Source organism: Heteronotia binoei, chromosome 10 (genome assembly GCF_032191835.1).
Source record: "Heteronotia binoei isolate CCM8104 ecotype False Entrance Well chromosome 10, APGP_CSIRO_Hbin_v1, whole genome shotgun sequence".
NCBI classification, from domain to species: domain Eukaryota; kingdom Metazoa; phylum Chordata; class Lepidosauria; order Squamata; family Gekkonidae; genus Heteronotia; species Heteronotia binoei.
In genome coordinates, this window is record NC_083232.1 from 21537139 (window position 1) to 21556327 (window position 19189).

Genomic DNA, 19189 nt, shown 5'->3' on the forward strand with positions numbered 1-19189 from the left:
AAATGTGGTGTCTCTGCCTCAAAAAACAGCCCCCCTAGAGCTCCAGATACCCATGGATTGATTTTCCATTATAATGGAAAAGAATGGAGTACCCAGCAGACATTTCCCTCCCACCCACCGCACTTTCTGATAACCCTGTAGCAGGAGGGTCTCCAAGCCAGGGAGGTCCCCTGCCCCCAACTGGGGATTGGCAACCCTAAATGTAGGTCTTAGCATTAAAGGCCAGTGTTAAGTTCACACTGGTGTGTAAAAATGGCTAAAGGTAGCATCCCTATTTTCTTATCATCCATGTACACGATAACAATTTTGACATCACTTCGAAGGAAAGACTTAAATGGATATGGCTGGAGTTTCAACACCACCTTGAGCCAATCAATTTATCACACATCTCAAAAAATTCAAAAGCACAACAAAGATAGCCGTGTCTGTGTAAAATGTAGTTTATTGGCAAGAATTCTGTATTCTTGATGCTTGGGAGGCAATAGTGGAAAGGCTTCTGAAGTCTGGCCTTGCTGGTGGACCTGTTTTTGGGCCACTGTGACACAGAAAGTTGGACTGAATGTACCATTGGCCTGATCAAATGCAGCTTCTCTTATGTTCTTAATTGGCTAGAACCCTAAAAATAAATGAATGTGATCCCAGAACCGTAACTTGTAAACAAGATTCTATTTGGACAACATTTATTTCTGACCAAAATCAGGAGCCCTGTGGCACAGAGTGGTAAAGCTGTAATACTGCAGTCCAAGCTCTCTGCTCACAACCCGAGTTCGATCCCAACAAAAGCTGGGTTCAGGTAGCTGGCTACAGGTTGACTCAGCCTTCCATGCTTCCAAGGTTGGTAAAATTAGTACCCAGCTTGCTGGGGGGAAAGCATAGATGGCTGAGGAAGGCAATGGCAAACCACCCCGTAAAAAGTCTGCCATGAAAACGTTGTGAAAGCAGTCACCCCAGAGCCAGAAACAACTGGTGCTTGCACAGGGGATTACCTTTACCTTTTTAAAATTAGAGACCAGGCAACAGAGGGTGCAAAAAACTATGCTATTTTTTTCATAAACATGGAACTAAGCCTTCAAAATTCTGGCTGTATTAAGATATTTTTAATTCATTTTTCCCCTTCTACCACTAGAAAAAGCCCTTCAAAACTGGTCAAATCTGGTGAGGAATGTAAAAATAACCTGTTGGATCAGACCAGTGGTCCATCTACCCCAGCATACTGTTTCAACAGTGGTCAATCAGCTGCCGTGGAGAACCAAACAAGGAGAAAGACGAAGGTTGTTTCTTCTGCTGCCTTCCAAGCACATATATTAAAAGGTCTGATGCCAATGTAAGATCGAGGCTCTCTTCACTCACCATGGCTAGTAGCCATTGATGGACTTCTCCATAAATCTACCCACCTTTTAAGATACCTGTGCCCATAGACATTACTACCTTCGCTGGCATAGTTTAATTCTTCACTGAATATGTGGCAAAGTTAGAGTCCAATAGCACCTTTAATACCAACAAAGTTTTATTCAGGCTGTGAGCTTTCGTGTTGCATGCACACTTTGTCAAACATGCACATGAAAGCTCAGAGCCTGAAAAAAAACTTTGTTGGTCTTAAAGGTGCTATTGGACTCTTAAGGAGTTTTCGCACTCACCTTCAGCCGGCGCGACCCCCCTCTTCACCGCGCAGGATCTGCGCGGATTTCGCACTAAATGCCGCGGAGCAGCCAGAAGAGCCGGAAACTCCCGTCGCAAAAGCCGCGCAAATGGAAACTGCTTTTTGGCGGTTTACGTTTGAGCAGCTTTTGCGCCGGGAGCTTCCGGCTGCTCCGCGGCATTTAGTGCGAAATCCACGCAGATCCTGCGCGGTGAAGAGGGGGGTCGCGCCGGCTGAAGGTGAGTGCGAAAACGCCCTTAGCTTTGTCACATTACTTCAGACCAACACTGCTGCCCACCTGGATCTATCTTTTTGTCCTTTTGTCTGTCCTGAACTTATTGTTCAGCAAGTTATTTGGGTGCCCCCAGGTTTTAGTATTATGGTAGAGGGAGAAGCTAAATGTATCCATTTTCTTTACCCCATGCATAATTTTATAAACTTCTATCGTGTCTCCAGACCCCAAGCCATCTTTTTTCCTAGACGGAAGAGTCCCAGGCATTCTTATCACAATTGCTAAGCTCACTTGAGGCTTTGGTGAGATCCCTTGTCAAAAGCCCTTTAAAGTCCAAATCACTCTTACCACATGCTTGTTAACATGTTCAAAGAACTGATTAAGCAGGACTTCCTTGTTGACTTCCCCTCAGCAGACAAGAGCCTGATTTGGCCTGGAGACAGTGGGAGCAGCTGTGGCTCAGTCTGTGACATCCACCTGGCATGAGAAGGTCCTGGGTTCAATCCCTGGCACCTCCAGTTAAAAGGACCAGGTAGTAGGTGATGTGGAAGACCTCTACCTGAGACCCTGGAGAGCTGCTGCCAGTCTTGAGTAGACAATAATGATTTTGATGGATCAGTGGTCTGAATCAGTATAAGGCTGTTTCATATGTATCCCTTATGCACCAGCATGCCCAAGTTTACCAGGCAGTTCACTCCACAAAACCAAGATACGGTAACTTGTGTTTGCCATCTACTATTTCTGCCTATCTTCAAGACTAATACTGTTACCATGGAACCCAGTTCTGGAGAATTTTTCCTTTTCAGGAAGTCCCAACATCATTTATTTCAGCATAAACTTTTATTAATCACAGATTACTACTTGGGATGCTAGGAAGTAATTGTATAGCCTTTTATCAAGGAAATAAGGAAATTTATAAGAAAAAAAAATCATTTTCAGCTAAACAGGAGAAAAAAAAATCTAGACAGAGATCTGATCGATAGTGTTTCTGAAAGTAACCAACAGATATTTCCTAGCTGGAACTGTTCTCATCACCTCCTATACTACAGGCAAGCCATATTAATTTCAGTAATCGATGTACACGCAGTACTGCAAAGATAATGCGTTATTAATTAATTGCATTAACAGCCAATGTTTACTTAGCTATACCTATTGTAGCCAGCTTGAATGCAGCGGTAGGTCTGAGCCTCAGACTCCTAGGGTTTATAAATTGGTTTAGAGGATAAGGACATATCTAAGTTAAAAGTGTATTTAACAGCAAGTTTTGATTTGCCTACGTTTAAAAAGGAGGAAATTGAAGCTTGCAAGGGAAGGAGGGAGTGCCTAAACTCACAGCACGTCCCCCAGTCCTTTATGCCTCTGATATTGAAAGATGCACATATTAGCGAACAGTTCTAATTTATTAGGGTTTGTAGAATCTTTCGGGATCAAGTGCCGTGTTCTACTGGAGAAAGTGTTCCTTCCAGACGTTTCGTTCTCAGCTGCGGAGAACATCCTCAGTGGCGTTGCAGCCGGAGCAGGCGCTCAGACCTTCTTGGCTGCTGTGCATTGAGTGGGGCCAGGGCTGCTGGAGAGCTGCTATTTCTAGGCTGGAGGGGGTGTGATGAAAGGGCAATTGGTTTGTGGATGTGCCCATTGTTTGGTGGGGCTTCCTGGAAGGGTAGTGATAAGGAAACTGGCTGTTGAATGTGACCATTGTTCCGTGTTAATTGCTGGGAGGGTTGGAAGGGGTTTGAAGATAAGGAAGATGGTTGTTGACTGTGCTGATTGTTCTGTGGAATTTGCTGGTTGTTCTGAGACTTTCTGCAATTTATAGTCTGTAGTTCTAATTTAAGAAATCCATACTACTGGATTTTCTGCCCAAATGTTATCAATTATATCTTGGAGGTGGCTTGGCCACTGGAGTCAAATGAAAGATTCATGATGTAGATTACCGTATGCTGTGGCCCCTAACCTTTGTTCCCTTTTAAGCCTGGATCCAAACTTTCCAGTGGTTAAGAACTGTGCAAGTGATTAAAAAACGTTCAGTGTGCCAAAATATAGAGCTTCCACTGTAGCATTTTGCCATCAGCAAACTTAAGGGCTGTTACAAACTGTCCTTGTGGTACATCAGTGACAGAGGCCCGTGTGTTACTTTGTAGCTAGTATAAGTAGAGTTAGATATGAAGTAACTGTTCTGCTCTTGGCTACTTGTACCAGGTCCTTCAGCAGAAGAGTCTGGTATCCTTTTCCCTTGCTAGGGAAAATACATGTATTTATTGACATAGGGGCTATCTTTTAGGATGCTGAAGAAATAGTTATCCAAATATGTACAAGTGCTATTGTTTAAAGTAGGGGTGTTGAACTCATTTGTTATGAGGGCCAGTTCTGACATAAACGAGACCTTGTTGGGCCGGGCCATGTCAGGTTGTGCCAAGTCATGTCGGACTGGGCCATGTGTGTACCTATTTAAGATTAGGTAGCAGAGATATAAACTTTATAAAGGGCACAGACAAACACAATTTAAAAAAAAATTAAACCTTCTTAAAACATTAGCACTTGGTCTTAAGGGTGCTTTCTTTGTATCTCTCCCATGGGATCTAGGGACCTGGCCAAAGGAAGCTCTGGCTCTTTCCTTCCTTCACCAGGGGAGGAGCTTCAGCCAATAGAAAGATGAGAGGCTTGGCTCAGTAGCTCTGCTGTGCAATTGAGAGAGGCTGGAAAAACTAGCTGTTCCTTCCGCCTCTTCCTTCCCAAGGGAGGAGCCTCAGCCAATGGAGAAAATAGTTTTTGCTCTGCAGCTCCTATGCGATTGCACAAGCCTCACAAGGCAAGCTGTTATACAGAAGGAAACAAGAGATACGGAGAAGGAAGCAGATGACAGCCAGTTGCTCGGGGGCCTAATTTGGCCCCTGGGCCACATGCTTGACACCCCTGGTTTAAATGATTATTCAAGAAAGAGCTCTGCTGACCACATATTGCTGACATATTGCAGCACTACAAAAGTTAGAGGTTTCCAAAATTATGCCTGGGATAGAGAAGTAGAGAAAGAAGTACTTTTCTTCCTTTCTCACAATACAAGAACTTGTGGGCACTCAATGAAACTGCTGAACAGTAGTGTTAGAACGGATAAATGGAAGTACTTCTTCACCCAGGAGGTGATTTAACACATGGGATTCACTGCCACAGGAGGTGGTGGCAGGTACGAGCACAGATGGCTTCAAGAGAGGATTGGATAAACATGGAGCAGAAGTCAATCAGCTATTAGCCACAGGGTATAGAAGGAACACTCTGTCTGGAGCAAGTGATGCTCTGTATTCTTGGTGCTTGGGGTGGGGGGACAGTGTCCTTCTAGTGCCCTGGCCCCACTGGTGGACCTCCTGATGGCACCTGGGGTTTTTTTGGCCACTGTGTGGCAGAGTGTTGGACTGGATGGGCCATTGGCCTGATCCAACATGGCTTCTCTTATATTCTTAAGTTCTCCCACAGGCTGTCAAGAGAACTTGGAACATTTTGTTCAAACCAAGTCTGAGTCTCTGAATGAAGAAACAGGCAATACAAAACAACCATTTTCATATGAAGAGTTTATTGAATAAATACATGCAACTGCAGAATTATTTGAGCAAAAAAAGGTAATCTCTTCCTTTCACCAGCTGCTGCAGGTTTGCTAAAGAAAGGGTTCAAAACACAAAGACCCAGATAACACACCAACTTGGTGTCTGGATTACAGTAGCTCCAAATGTGAAGTGCTGCTTTCCTCACCAGCAAAAACACTGCACTGAACAGTTTCAACAGCACGTGACAGAAAGAAGACTGGTAAATACAGAATACAAAAGCTCGGGCTTAAACACAAATGGTTAAGCTTTCCTTTTTTAAGGCACAGGATTGAAACAAAAATCATGGAAAGCCAGTCTGACGACATTCAATCTTTCATTTACTAATGGTAACCATGCTTCCTCATAATTCCTCTCAGAACCATCATGAAACTGCGGATGGAGTATTTTCCTGCATACAGTTTCTGATTTCCAAAGAAAGAAAGTGCATTTCTTCTTAAGCATTTAGTTTTGGGTCTTGATTTTCATGAGCGCTCCCTCTATTCTTTCGGGAGCAAACCCAGGGGACTTCTCACATTATATAAAAAACTATTTTTGCATCCATTATTTATCACCCCAAGTCTCTTTCATGCAGAAGGTCTGCATGTATTGAAAAGGATTGAAGTACTGAAAAGGACCCAGAAAATGGCAACATACTGGGGAAGGCTGATAACAACTTGCCCTGCAATAATGGGCTGAAAATGTTTTCCAGCATTACATAGTAGTGGTGGGTGTCTACCACCCCTCAAAACATTTCAACTAAAAAGAAAGTCCTCACACTCAAGACTCTACAGATTCATAAGGCAATCACTTCTAGACTTGGAAGGGACTCTTCAAAATAATTGCTTCTGATGTGGAACCCACCTGCCAATATCAACCTCTGATCCAAAAGGCTGTGTTACACACACAAACACAAAAGCAGACTCTCCCCCGTCCTTCCATGGTTTTCTTGTTATTGGAACAAAAATAACCATTTAGGAATTGCTGCATAATGAAGTGCCATCATGCCATGCTCTCTGTTACTGAAGGCCATTTGGCCCACACCAGAATAGTGGGGCCCAGACACTTTGATTCCCATCTTCTGTTTTCTAATCTGTCAGAAAAGTCTCAGTAGAACAAGAGCTTAGATTGCAGCAGCTCCCACTCTTTGTTGGAGTCCACTAACAAGTGGTCGCATCACTCGGAAGATGCACATTGTGTCAGTTAAGAATACATAGGAACCATATCAACCATTCCTTAAGTTAGGGTTCGCTTTTCCCATAGAACCCAGTTATGGTACGTGGAGACTAAAATCCCAGGGAAGTTGCAGAAGTCTGCCTAGTAAAGCCTTAAGCAAAATTAAAACAAAAAAGCACAACACTGATATTACATGAAGGGTGGTAGCGTGTGTTATGTGTGTGTATATCCACACAACCACACAGACACACAAACAAAAGGATAAATGTGTCATGTTGAAGTACAGCCCAACAAATAAAAATGAATTTGTTTTTAGAACTTGGCATAAACAGTGCTACATTTATAACAGGCACTTTGGTTTACGCAGTAGCGGAAAGGGCACAACGGAGACACCTTCTGTGCAAGCTCAACTGATCAGTGCTTGTGCAGGAGAAGTTCCTGCTATAGATTGTACCAATTGTCCAGGCTACAATTAAGGTCCTCCAAGTTTAGTTATAAAGCTAGTATTCCAGAAGTTTGCTCACTCTTTAAAAATTAATTCTTGCGGCCAGAAGCCATTGCAAGAGTCTTGAATTTTTGTAACTTTTCCCTCCCTCAAAAAGCAATTGCATATTTACCCCAAGGTAGTGAAACTGCTAACTGCAGAGGAAATTGCACCATCTCTTGGGGTTAAAAACAGATGTATGTTTCTTGTTTAAACTATCTGAAAAAACTTTTTTAAAGAAAGAAAGAAAAGTGGATATAATCAATGTCCCGTTGATTTCATTCTGAAGTGACAATAATTAAAAATTTTTTTAAAAAAAAATCATGGTCAAAACAAATCAGGTATTTTCCTGCAAACTGCTATTGGGTTTCCCAGGTATGTAAAATCAGATTGGGGGAAGGGGGACCCTACACCACTCAACATAAACTTGATTTAAAATGGTTTTCTCACTTTCTATACATTAACAACATTCAGGATTAATGCATTCCAGGTTAAAAGCGGGTTTAAATGCAAATCCAGGTTAAAAGCTGGTTTAAATGCAATTTGTTTTTTAAACATTTCTCTTGTGCTCTTAGCCTCCAGAGACAGAGTCTTTACCGGTGGCATTCCTGTGAATTGCTGTGGTGCTGGTCCTTGCAGCAAAATACAGTAGTGCTTACAAGGAATGTGACTGCTTTTAATGAGTCAGACCCAAAACAGAGGTACTGCTCCAAACACTACAATCAGCAGCACTGAATAGTCAGCACAAATCTAGCTTTCTGTAATTTGTGCTCCCATTTAAAACAGACATTTGGCATTTTAGGAAATGAACAGCAGATGTGCTAAGACCCAGTTTCATACTTGTAGCAAACTGACACCACCGCAATTATTAGATGACTGGCGTGGTTTATCCACAAATCCCATCTTGATCCTTCTTTTGCATAGACAAATTTCTGGTAGTATTGGCTGGGTAAATAAATTCTACTATGAAACGATGACTGTAAAAGTGCATAACAAAACAACATACTACATTAGTCTTCACTTTTGCATCATAGGAGACCCCAGTCCCATCCTGTGATTTCAGGATCTTAATAACCTTTTTATACAGTATTTATAAATACATTTCAGTTCGATTTCCTTATAATACTATCTGAATTTGTGATTTATATGAATAATCTGTGACCACATCCAAGACCACATTTCTATATAAATATTAAAAAGTTAATATTTTGTACTCTCCCTCTTTTGCAAGCCATCAAGGCAAGAAATATATGGGCTAACTATTTCATTCATTTCTCCCAGATTAGAAAAAAGAAACTGATTACATTAGACCACCTTGCAGCAAAGCCACCCCCCCTTCCCCTGGTTTGTCTTAAATTCTTAGCATGCATTTAGAAGAAAATATCTAGTTTGCTTTGATATTTTCTTCTGCCTTAAAATGGCTGAGGAAAAATGATAAAAAAATAGTCTCTATTTACATGGCGGACTCCTCGGTGAGATACAAAACAAGAGGCAAAACAGAGGAACACTGTCTTCTCACTTCCTTCGAGGGTACAAGTGCCAAAAAAGGTTCCACTGAAACAGTTACTCTAATAATCCCTATTGCACATTAAAATAGCTGTAACAAATTAAGAGAAGAAGTTTCAATAATTAAGCTGACAAACCTACATAAAATGTCCAGGTGTTATAAAACTGTTGAGGGGTGGATGTCTATTAACTAAAAGTTATAAAAATAATATTGTTACATCTGTGTTAACAATGCTGATAAAATATACAAAGACTGGGAAAAAAAGTATGCTAAATGGGAACTTCCGGCTTCCAGAGCTGCCTAAGGTGCGACGTGCGGCTTTGTGCCATCTTCTGTCAAATCATACCTACAAGGTGAACAAAAAAGAAAGAGCAAGAAATATTAGTGACTTTATCAGAAATAAGTAAAGCGGGATGACTGTACCTGGGACTGTACTTACCACTGGGTACAGCCTTTGGCTAGTTCTTCAAAAGCCAGTGGAATCAATACCTGTTTGAGAAAACAGAGGAGAAAAATGACCGGAGAAATATAGACGTGCTAATGGGAGTAATTCCAAGTGGGTGAACCTGTGCTGTTTGGGATGGGAAGCTTGTGTGCAAAAATCAGTTTGTGCTCTCAAGATTCCATGAGTATGACTGCACAGATGACTGCTCATACACACCGACTGAAGGTAAGCAAGCTGTTTTTCTGGTTTTGGTTCAGGTGCACTTTAGATATGAAAAATCAGGAGATAGCATAGTTGCTCGTGTTCCATCAGAAACTCTAGAGGAAGTCTGAGTTTCACAAGCTAAGTGTTTAGCAATGCTCTATACAGCATACAACATTCCTCTGCTAGGCTGTGTACAAGAGCCATTATCTGAATCTGCACCTGATTCATTCGGTGACTTGAGTAAACATGCTGCCAAGGTGAGTAGAAGAAACACAGCAAGTCGTTCTTAACAGTTCTTTGGCACTTGCAAGCCCAACACATCCCCAAGAACCTGGATAGGAAACTCCCACGAATGTGCAGACCTAGCTTCACAAACTGCCGCTGATCCATGTGGAGGACTAATCGTGTGGCAAACGGTGAAAATGAGTGAGATGGCATTGTTTTTAGGGGTTTTTTTCTTTTTTGAAAGCTAAGATCTACTAGGAGTGCTGTTTTAATAGCAAGCTAAATTAAGTTGTCTCAATAAATAATTTTTAAAAGCATTATAGCTTTGATTAATTTTGTCTCTTCCATCATGTTGCATTCAGACATCACAATAAAATCACAGCTTGTGCAACCAACTTTGACTATTTTACAAAATGTTTAAAAAATAAACCCCAGTTTGTCAATTTACTGTCTTATTCTTGCCTCCTGGCAGGGAAGATGTCTTCTCTCTGCTATTGTATTTGTGGCCAAACAGGGTGTTGACACTCAAAATATATGGGAATTCAAATGTTGTAAAAAAACCCTATGATTAATATAAACTGTAAAGAACAAACCACCTACAAACCCTAGCTTGAAATTCCAGTTTGGTGCGAACAACCCCCCTCCCCCCTTCAGTTTGTCAGACTGGTGTGCCTCCAGCTACCATACCAGGGGTTTCTGTCAGGCCACAGTTTATCGTCTGTGGTTTGATCATGCAGACTTACAGTTAGTACCATTTGTTACCCAGTTTCTTTTTGCCATATTTTGGCTTGCTTGATTTTAGATTCATGTCTCTGTCATAATTTTTGCTTGAAGCATTGTAGCTGCCAAAATTTCCCAATCCATCTAACCATCTCCCCACACTTTTCAGGTATGGCTGTAACTGGCATAGCAGCTGAAGCTGATAAAAAGTTGCTGTATGCCACAGGAGAGAACTTAATTTCCAACAGCAGACCAAGTAAGATTCAGCAACTGCCATAAGATACAACCCTGCTCCTTCAGGTCAGGTTAATTCTTAGTCTCTGAGTACCTTTCTCACTGAATAAGTAGTAGATGGAGCTTGTGCCACTAAGCTCTACAGTGATATCATTTATATAAAAAACAAGCAGGGGACCTGTGTAAAGCATGCGGGGTGGAGACTTTCACTCCTGCCTTTGCTAGTTCTGCCATCTGCCAGCACAGCCACTTCCTGTGGTCTGGGTCAAGTGGCTTCTGCTCTCCCCTCACTGCAGTGGGCAGGAGAGAGAGAATCTCAACCACTCCCCTGCCCCTTTCTATGTTCAGCCTTCCTGTCTTCTCCCAGCTTAAGCTATCTCACAGGGTTGATACAAGATTAAAATGAGGGAGAACCACATACTACCCTAAGATTCCCACTGCACAGGCCAAATAAAAATGCAGTTGCGGCCGACACTGGAGAAACGTTGACTGCAGGGTGACATGATAGAAGTTTACAAGATTATGCATGGGACAGAGAAGGTAGAGAAAGAAGTACTTTTCTCCCTTTCTCACAATACAAGAACTTGTGGACATTCAATGAAATTGCCGAGCAGTTGGGATAGAACTGATAAAAGGAAGTACTGCTTCACCCAAACGGTGATTAACACATGGAATTCACTGCCACAGAAGGTGGTGATGACTGTCAGTATAGACAGCTTCAAGAGGGGACTGGATAAGTATATGGAGCAGAGGTCAATCAGTGGCTACTAGCCACAGCATATTGTTGGAACTCTGTCTGCGGCAGTGATGCTCTGTATTCTTAGTGCTTGAGGAGGCATAGTGGGAGGGCTTCTAGCCCCACTGGTGGATCTCCTGATGGCACTTTGGGTTTTTTGCCACTGTGTGACAGAGTGTTGGACTGGAGAGGCCGTTGGCCTTATCCAACATGGCGTTTTTTATGTTCTTATTCAATGAACAGGTATTGTTGCATAACCATAAGAAGCAGTGTGGCAGCTCCTGCTTCTGACCCACCTGCCCACATTGCTATCTCTCTGACAGTCAGCAAGCCACGACTCCTCCTCCTCCCCCCCCCCCCAGCTGCCTGTGATGGCTTCCACTAGGGCTGTATCACCGTTCACAACTCCTGCTCCTCCCCACACTTCCGCTGTCCATTAAGAAGGAGTGAGCTGTGACTCCTCTTGAACCTGGCTGCCTGCTAGGCAGCAGCACAATGAGACAAGCTGCTCCTTCCTCCTCCTCCACCTGCCTGGAGCTTTGCCATCTCAGCAGCAGGAACACCATCTTTTTGGAAATCTAAATCCCCTCCCCCCTTTTTAATGTTTCGTTTTTTTCTGAAAACCTGGAAATTCCCCCAAGTTTGCAGAAATATCTGTTTACTCTCTCCATGGCCTAGATCTGGGGATTTAAGTATCCACAGATGGGGCCATGTCAACAATCAGAATCACTCATTTAAAAAAGGAACAAATGTAACCTTCTTTCACACATGTGAAGTTTTCTGCCGAAAAGTCTAGCAACGATACCATTCAGCCTCAGTTGTTGTGAACACAGTCCTCCCCAGGAGCCTTATTATTGGCAGCTGCTATTAATTCCTCCACTTCCTCAACAGTACCCAGCAGCCACTTGTCAAAATAAAGTCACAATTAAAATCTCAAGATTCCATTTTGTTGAAATGAGCAAAAAGAATTCTGCTGCTCCAAGGGCCTCAATGGAACCAGAAAGATTATTATAAAGGGCAGCTGTTATTTAATACAGTTCCCAAAAAAGATTACAGCATTCTTTGATTTGATTTACTCTCCAAAGAAGGTCTTTTAGTTACTGGGGTCTTTAACTGGTAAATCAGTGTTGCTCATGCTGCACTTTTGACCCCATGACACTTGGTCAAGCCAGCTAGCATATGAAGGGTAACATTGCTATTCGTGCTCATGTTTACATGCAAGAGTTCCTTGAGTTGACATCCTCTTGCACCAATAACACTGCCTGAGAAGAGCATGAAGCAGATAGAATACCACTGAAAAACAATGAGTATACTTCAATCCTTATATATAATTTATTCTATATACCAGGGGTGGCCAACAGTAGCTCTCCAGATGTTTTTTTGCCTACAACTCCCATCAGCCCCAGCCATTGGCCATGCTGGCTGGGGCTGATGGGAGTTGTAGGCAAAAAACATCTGGAGAGCTACCATTGGCCCCCCCTGCTATATACAACTTTAAACCAGTGTATACAAATATCAACATCAATTTCCAATTTCTTCCCTCCAGAAAAATTTACAAATTATTGACAAACAACGATTAGTTCCAATACTTTCCAATAGAGGGATTTTCAGAAATCCTTCCTCCAATAAACAAAGTTCATAATGCAGTCCATAACGTTTTGTGAAATTCTTTCAAATGGGGGCCCAGGAAATCCTTACAGCCTTCATAAGACGTCTCCTCTAGATTTCAAGACGTTTCAATACTGGTCGTCATCTTCTTTTAGAAAGTATTGGAACTAATTGTTGTTTGTTAATAATTTGTAATTTTTTCTGGAGGGAAGAAATTGGAAATTAATGTTGATATTTGTATACACTGGTTTAAAGTCATATATAGGATAAATCATATATAAGGATTAAAGTATACTCATTGTTTTTCAGTGGTATTCTATCTGCTTTGACTTTACGCTGAAAGCCCTTCTCCTGTGGTATTGAGAAGAGCATGAGGCATTATTACAGGATATGTAATTTAAATGGAAGGGGGAAATTCAATGCAAGACTTCAGCTCTTCAGTGTTTTGTTTTTAATATTATGAAGCAACATGATCAACTGAACTCTCACGGATGGGCAGACTGAGGTCATAACATTTTATTCCACATTTACTTGCACCGGCATGTTACACAGTTGTGTCTTTTATGCCTCTTACTCACCTTACCAAGCAGCCCTTTGTCTTTGGACAAAAAACCTCCACTGTTCTTTACTGCTACATCTAGAGTTCTCCTCTGCACCTCAGGTAATGAAACACTGAAATCAAAGCTGAGAAGGGAAACACATTTCAGAGATGATTTAATCAAAAGGTCTAGAAATCTGCAGTGTGATGACTATGATGTGAAACACTTAAGGAGACTGACATAGGGTATCCAGCAGCTTTAGAATTCTAAATCTCTAGTTTCATTAAAAAAAATCTCTGAAAATGGCAGGTAGCTTTCATGATTGCCAATGAGGATGCAAGGGTAAAACAGTCATGGACAAACTGCCGACCATCTCTTGATGAGCACTTTCCCCTGCAAAATCATTTGCTTTATAATCTGTCCTCATAAAATCTACATAACCAGGAACTAAAATTCATCCCCTTTTTAGAACATAACAGACCGTGAACTAAATCAAGACAAAGGATACAAGAATCACTGCAACCATCTGCCAGTGAAGCCACATAAATATACGATTCAAAACTTGTGACCTCACTCTACAGATAGCCCATGCTAACAAACAGACGTTTTTCATTTGCAAATAGTCTATTACCAGTAAGGTGGGGGTTTTTTCTGCCTGAAAAATTCTCTGAAACTCAAAAACTTGCATCTGTTTACACCATTCTAAGTAGATCCATATATATGATACTTTTGTCTACTGTTTATCTTCTAACCTAGAGCAAAACTATTTCCTTGTGCTTGTATTAGCACAGACACTCAGGGTTCAAACTTATTTCAATATTTATATGAATAAAAACAAGCTAATGACACTTAATGGACAACATGAATAATTCTTCTCTTCTCATAGTTTTGCCACCACCTGAAGCCATCAGAATGCGATGGCAAATACATGGAGGACTTGTCAAACTGTTTTGCTGAAGGAAGGTTTGCTTTCTACTTCAGTGGATGCAAAAACAGTTTAATGATTTTATTCACTCAGTGTTGTGAAACCAACAAAGGGATATTGCAACATACCTTTGATCAAATAATGGATTTAAATTCTTCTTCAAAACACTTGTTTTTCTTCTTCCTGATCTCCTTTTGTCAGGCAATAAATACATTCGGACGTATGGATCAGAGCCTTCCTCCGAAAAAGCGATTAGATTTCTGTGACCAAAGGCAACAAAAACCAGATCAAAACAGAGTATCTGCAGCTCTCGACATCTGTCCTCTTAGGCCAGCTATCTCCAGAATGCACTCACTCACCTTCCTCTTACATAAAGGATATTTGCCTGATAGAGGTCATGCCACAGCTGACTTTCATGCTGGGGCAACAGGGGGAATGGAGGGAAAAGGCACGTATGATCAATGATTTCTGCAAGCACAGTGAAGTGGAGAGCTGTCAAAAAGTCATATGAAGAAGACAGCAAAGTTCACGCATGCAGAAGAATGTGGTGGAGGAGATCAGAGGCAGAGAAAAGAATAGTTTCAGAGTGCAGGCACAGGATCATGAAGGCTCACATTCTGAGATGCTCCCTTATGTTAGGAACTCCCCGCAAGCAGAAAACCAGCACAGTGGGGAAAGCTTACTTTTCTAGTTTTCTACTTGCGAGGAGTTTTAATTGCAAGGTACATGCATACCTGAGATCTGCCACTGTCCTGGTACAGTCCATTCTACTACATCAAGGCTTTGCCACTTCATTATGCCCCCCCTTCTTTTGCCTATGTGAACTAGGCCTTCCTCTCCACCACCTCAAAAATGGGTTATTATAGCCAGAAAATAGGAAGGATAACAAACTATTGAGTTGGATCGTGATCTGAATGCTCAAGGACTGTGGATCTTCCCCACTCCCTCATCAGCCATTCCTAACCCTGGGAAGAGGTAGGAATGGTGAAAAGGTCCTCTTGTGACTCCAGCCCACCAACCCATATGGCTATTACTCCATGGTGGCCCTGCAACCCCAGGAATCAACTTCCCCAGGGTCACAAATGCTGCAGGAGAGTCAAAAGAAGGGAAGATCTGCAGCTATCAGAGTCTTCCACTGGTAAATCACTGGATCCAACCCACTGCCTTCCCATTCTTACCCCAGACATCACAGAGAAAAGTCCCCCCTCAGTCACAGAAGCTGAGATTAGTAGCAGCATTAACTAAATGGCTTTATTCTCTGTGATCCTGTGGTCTTAATCTGGTGACTACAATCTTCTGATTTGTGAGAGCAAAATTTATATTATGTATTGCCTGTAACTTCTGACATCTTTCTGCAGGTTGCTCAGTGAATAGCTGTTAGAGACTCTAACAGCTTTTAATATCTCCACTTTTTAAAAAGGCTTCTAGCCATTATGGTGACAAACCAAAATACAGAGTATTTGAAAAGGTCAATAATGATGGGGCACATTTAATGAGCCGTATCACGTTTTGCAGGGCTGGGATTGATGTTATCTCTAAAATAAAACTATCTCATTTTGGATTCAGAGCAATGATCCATCTAGTCCAGTATAACAAACTGACTGATAGCAGTTCCTAAACCTCAGAAAGCGATTAGTGCCCTTAAAAATTGCATTCTTCTGTTTGAAATACAAACACTCAAGCAGGGAAGCCAATGGCTGATCTATGTTTGCCTTATTGGTGAATAGGTAGATAACTGAGAAAGCCAAAGTTCAACTTCAAAATAAAGTCAAATGAAGCATTATACCTACCTGCACGAATGTACCACCACTATGAGTTTATTTCTTTGTGAGCTGTGACGAATTGTTAACTGAATCTGCCCCAGCGGAGATTGTCCTAACGTTGTGCCACTGTGAAAAGCATCATAAATACTAGCAATCAATATTTAACAGCCGAAGAAGCTATCTCAAAAACTACATTAAAATGTAGACAGCTTGTATTTTTAAAAAAGTGCAGATAGTTCTTCCTTTAGATTTCTAAAATATATTTGTTACTAACAAGTTCCAAATACAGTCATATAACAGTACTGTTTTAATTCACCCTTTCTTCTTGAGCACATGCTTAAGTGCACGCAGGAAACACATTTACAATCTATCAATTTAGAGCAATGGTTACCTTCAAATACAGTTAGTGTGCACGTCTATGAATGGCTATCATATTCAGATAATGTGTAAATGGTCCCTCAGGCATGATCTTAAGGAGAAACTGCTTCTTTTATATGTACAATATTAAAAATTGCAAAGGTTAAATAATGCATTCTGTGTCACTCATAAGATCACATGTAGAAGTGGAGAAGCACTTCTAAATTCAGAAAAGCATGGAACCAGTACAGAAAACTCATTATGAGCTCTCCATATCAGCTTTATAAATGGCTTCTATATTATTCCTTGGCTCAAGTGTGAACCACCGATCAAAAAAGGTAAGCTGAGGCACCAATCAGAATGCATGCTGTGGCATCGAGACCTTGTACCTAACCGCCGATTTAAACTTTCCAGTACTTAAGAAATTAGCAAGCTGTTTTTTTAAAAGCATTATCAGAATACTGGGGAGGTTCTACATTAGCACATTGTACGTTTTGCCATCATCGGCTACTACTGCAAGTTCAGTTCATCTATGTCATGGTGAAACAGGCTTTACTCAACACCATCAGCTATCATTGAACTCATATTCCTTATAATGCTAATGTTTGGAAACTCAGATTTAGATTCACCAACTATGGTTGAGATTCTACTTTTTTAAAAGGAGTAAAACTGCCACAGAACTGCAAACCATTCAGTCGCCGTGACAGTGGTTTTATTTTTATTTCAAAAGCAACAGCTTCACTGAAGAGATCCACTGAATAACTGCTGCAAAATCCACACGTTATAGAATTCTTTGCTGTTGTTTTTAATTCTTAAATATTTTTCTCGGTGTATGGGTTGTTAAACCTGAATAATGTGAGAGGATCCATTGACTATATTTTGTTTAATGCTTTTAGGAATTAGGAAGGCAACTTATTTCAGATTGATTCCACTCTGGTAGCACCTTAGAGACCAACAAAGTTTTTTGGGGATATGAGCTTTCAAGAGTCAAAGCTCATATTCCCCCCAAAATCATCTTGGTCTCTAATGTGACATGGGACTGGAATCTAGCTGTTCTACTACAGACTGACATGAGAGATGCACTTCTGGCTCCTTCTAAGCCTGCAGGGCTCCACCTCCCCTCCTCTCTCATGTACATATAGGTATTTTAAAAAAATTAGGATTGTACTTTTCAAGTTGTCTTAGTCGTTGCCGTAGCTCCTGAGTAGCGATGGGTAGTGATATGTCCGAGGCAATACTTGGAGTAGGCTCTTTGATGGAGAGATGGCTGGGTGAATAGCTCAGACTGGAGGCCAAGAGACCGGAGGAACTCCTGCTGAGATCTGTTGGCCGCTGAGGACTGGGATTTGAGGGATGACTTTTTTCAACCACGTCAGTCTTTTTTTCAGTGTCTGCTACTGTGGAAGCAGGGGCAGGTTTGTTTGAGTCAGCTGCTGGAGAAACGGGGACCTGAGGCTTGAAAGAACCTTTTCTCCCATCTTTGGAAACAGAGGGCCTCTTCACTTGGGCCGAGTGTTGGTAGTCTGCAGGCCTGTCTTGTCTTTGAAGAGAAAGGATCTACAAGCGTTAGAACAAAGACCGCTACATTAGTTGTCTGCTGCAGCAGAGGCAGAAACACATATTTATTTGTATTGAGTTCACAGGACACTTGAAGGTAACAACTGCTGCAAAATCCACACGTTAACAGAATCTCATCTACAAAAACTACATCTTTAAAGCAGGCAATCCACCCAGTTAACCAGGAACAAGACTGCATCAGTGGAGTGACCCATGAGCCAAGTCCTTAGCGCTGTTTGCTTGTTTTTTTTAACAGAGATCACTGAAAGATTCCCCAGTGCAATCTCCATCAGAAAAAGACAGTGCAAATGAATTCCTTGCCATCTTCTACCTTTTACTGTGTGGCATGAGAAACTGGAGAAGCAGCTAGAAATCCATGTGACTTCAGTTAAATGAAGATGGATTGTACTCTGACTGTGATACAAACTCATCTTGTCTGTTTTTAGTATCTATAGATATCTAAAATAAAAATCAAACTTCCCACACACATCCAGACTCACAGTGTAAATGTGGAAAGAAATAAGGGAGGGAAGTGGGGCAAGAGGTCTATGCTGCCACCTTTCCTATACTATGTAAGGATGGAACCAATCTTCAGTCTCATCAGAAAAACTATTTATTTACTGATGCGAACTGATTGCCTAAGAATCCTGATTATGTCATGCCTGACTTTTAATGTTTGACCTACCAAAAGACACATATTACAGAAAGTTAGACATGCTCTTTCCACAGTTTACAGAGCTTCCTTTTTCCATTGGGTTACTTAAGTCTTATGAATACATGAAACTGCCTTAGTTCTGAGTTAAGACTTCTGGTTCAGCTCATCCAGCCCTTTCTACTCCTCTTCTTCTAAGCAGAGGTATTTTACAGTCCTGCTGTTCAAGATTCTCTTAACTGTAGACTCTAAAAAGGAAAGGCCTGCATCAAAATATTTTGGAGTTCTCTGAGAGTGTTAATAGCATGCATACGAGCAATCCACTAGACAGTGTTCTTGGGCTTCCAAAAATCTTTTGACAGAGTTGCTCCGCAATGACTAAGCCATTGTGGCATATGCTTCTTTTATAATTAGTAACTGCTTAAGCAATAGGAAGCAGAGAGCAGGAGTAAAAGAACAATTCTTACAAAAGGAGGGAAGTAAGTAATGCATGCCCCACCCAAGGATATTTCTTGGGTCTGGGACTTTCATTAGACTAGAGGAAGAGCCACTTAAATTGAAGGAAGGCTCCTTGGAGGATGACTGGATCCACACCATTGAAAGAGACCCATTAC

At 41.4% G+C, this 19189-nt stretch overlaps 1 protein-coding gene and 1 long non-coding RNA gene across 5 annotated transcripts in view; both read right to left on the minus strand.

The window, feature by feature from the left end:
• Positions 1 to 5419: 5419 nt before the first annotated feature.
• LOC132578194 (uncharacterized) overlaps positions 5420 to 19189 on the minus strand; it is a 131661-nt gene continuing 117891 nt past the window's right edge. The window contains exon 2 of the long non-coding RNA XR_009555873.1: positions 5420 to 7853. This is a non-coding gene — a long non-coding RNA (uncharacterized LOC132578194). The remainder of the gene's footprint in view (positions 7854 to 19189) is intronic.
• ESYT2 (extended synaptotagmin 2) overlaps positions 5420 to 19189 on the minus strand; it is an 86080-nt gene continuing 72310 nt past the window's right edge. For all 4 annotated transcript variants that reach the window (XM_060248072.1, XM_060248071.1, XM_060248069.1 and 1 more), the window contains 6 exons: positions 17535 to 17923; positions 16037 to 16135; positions 14375 to 14506; positions 13361 to 13466; positions 9050 to 9099; positions 5420 to 8956 (listed from right to left, as the gene is read on the minus strand). In XM_060248072.1, coding sequence (XP_060104055.1) covers positions 8911 to 8956; positions 9050 to 9099; positions 13361 to 13466; positions 14375 to 14506; positions 16037 to 16135; positions 17535 to 17923 — 822 coding nt within the window. In that variant the 3' untranslated portion in view covers positions 5420 to 8910. The remainder of the gene's footprint in view (positions 8957 to 9049; positions 9100 to 13360; positions 13467 to 14374; positions 14507 to 16036; positions 16136 to 17534; positions 17924 to 19189) is intronic.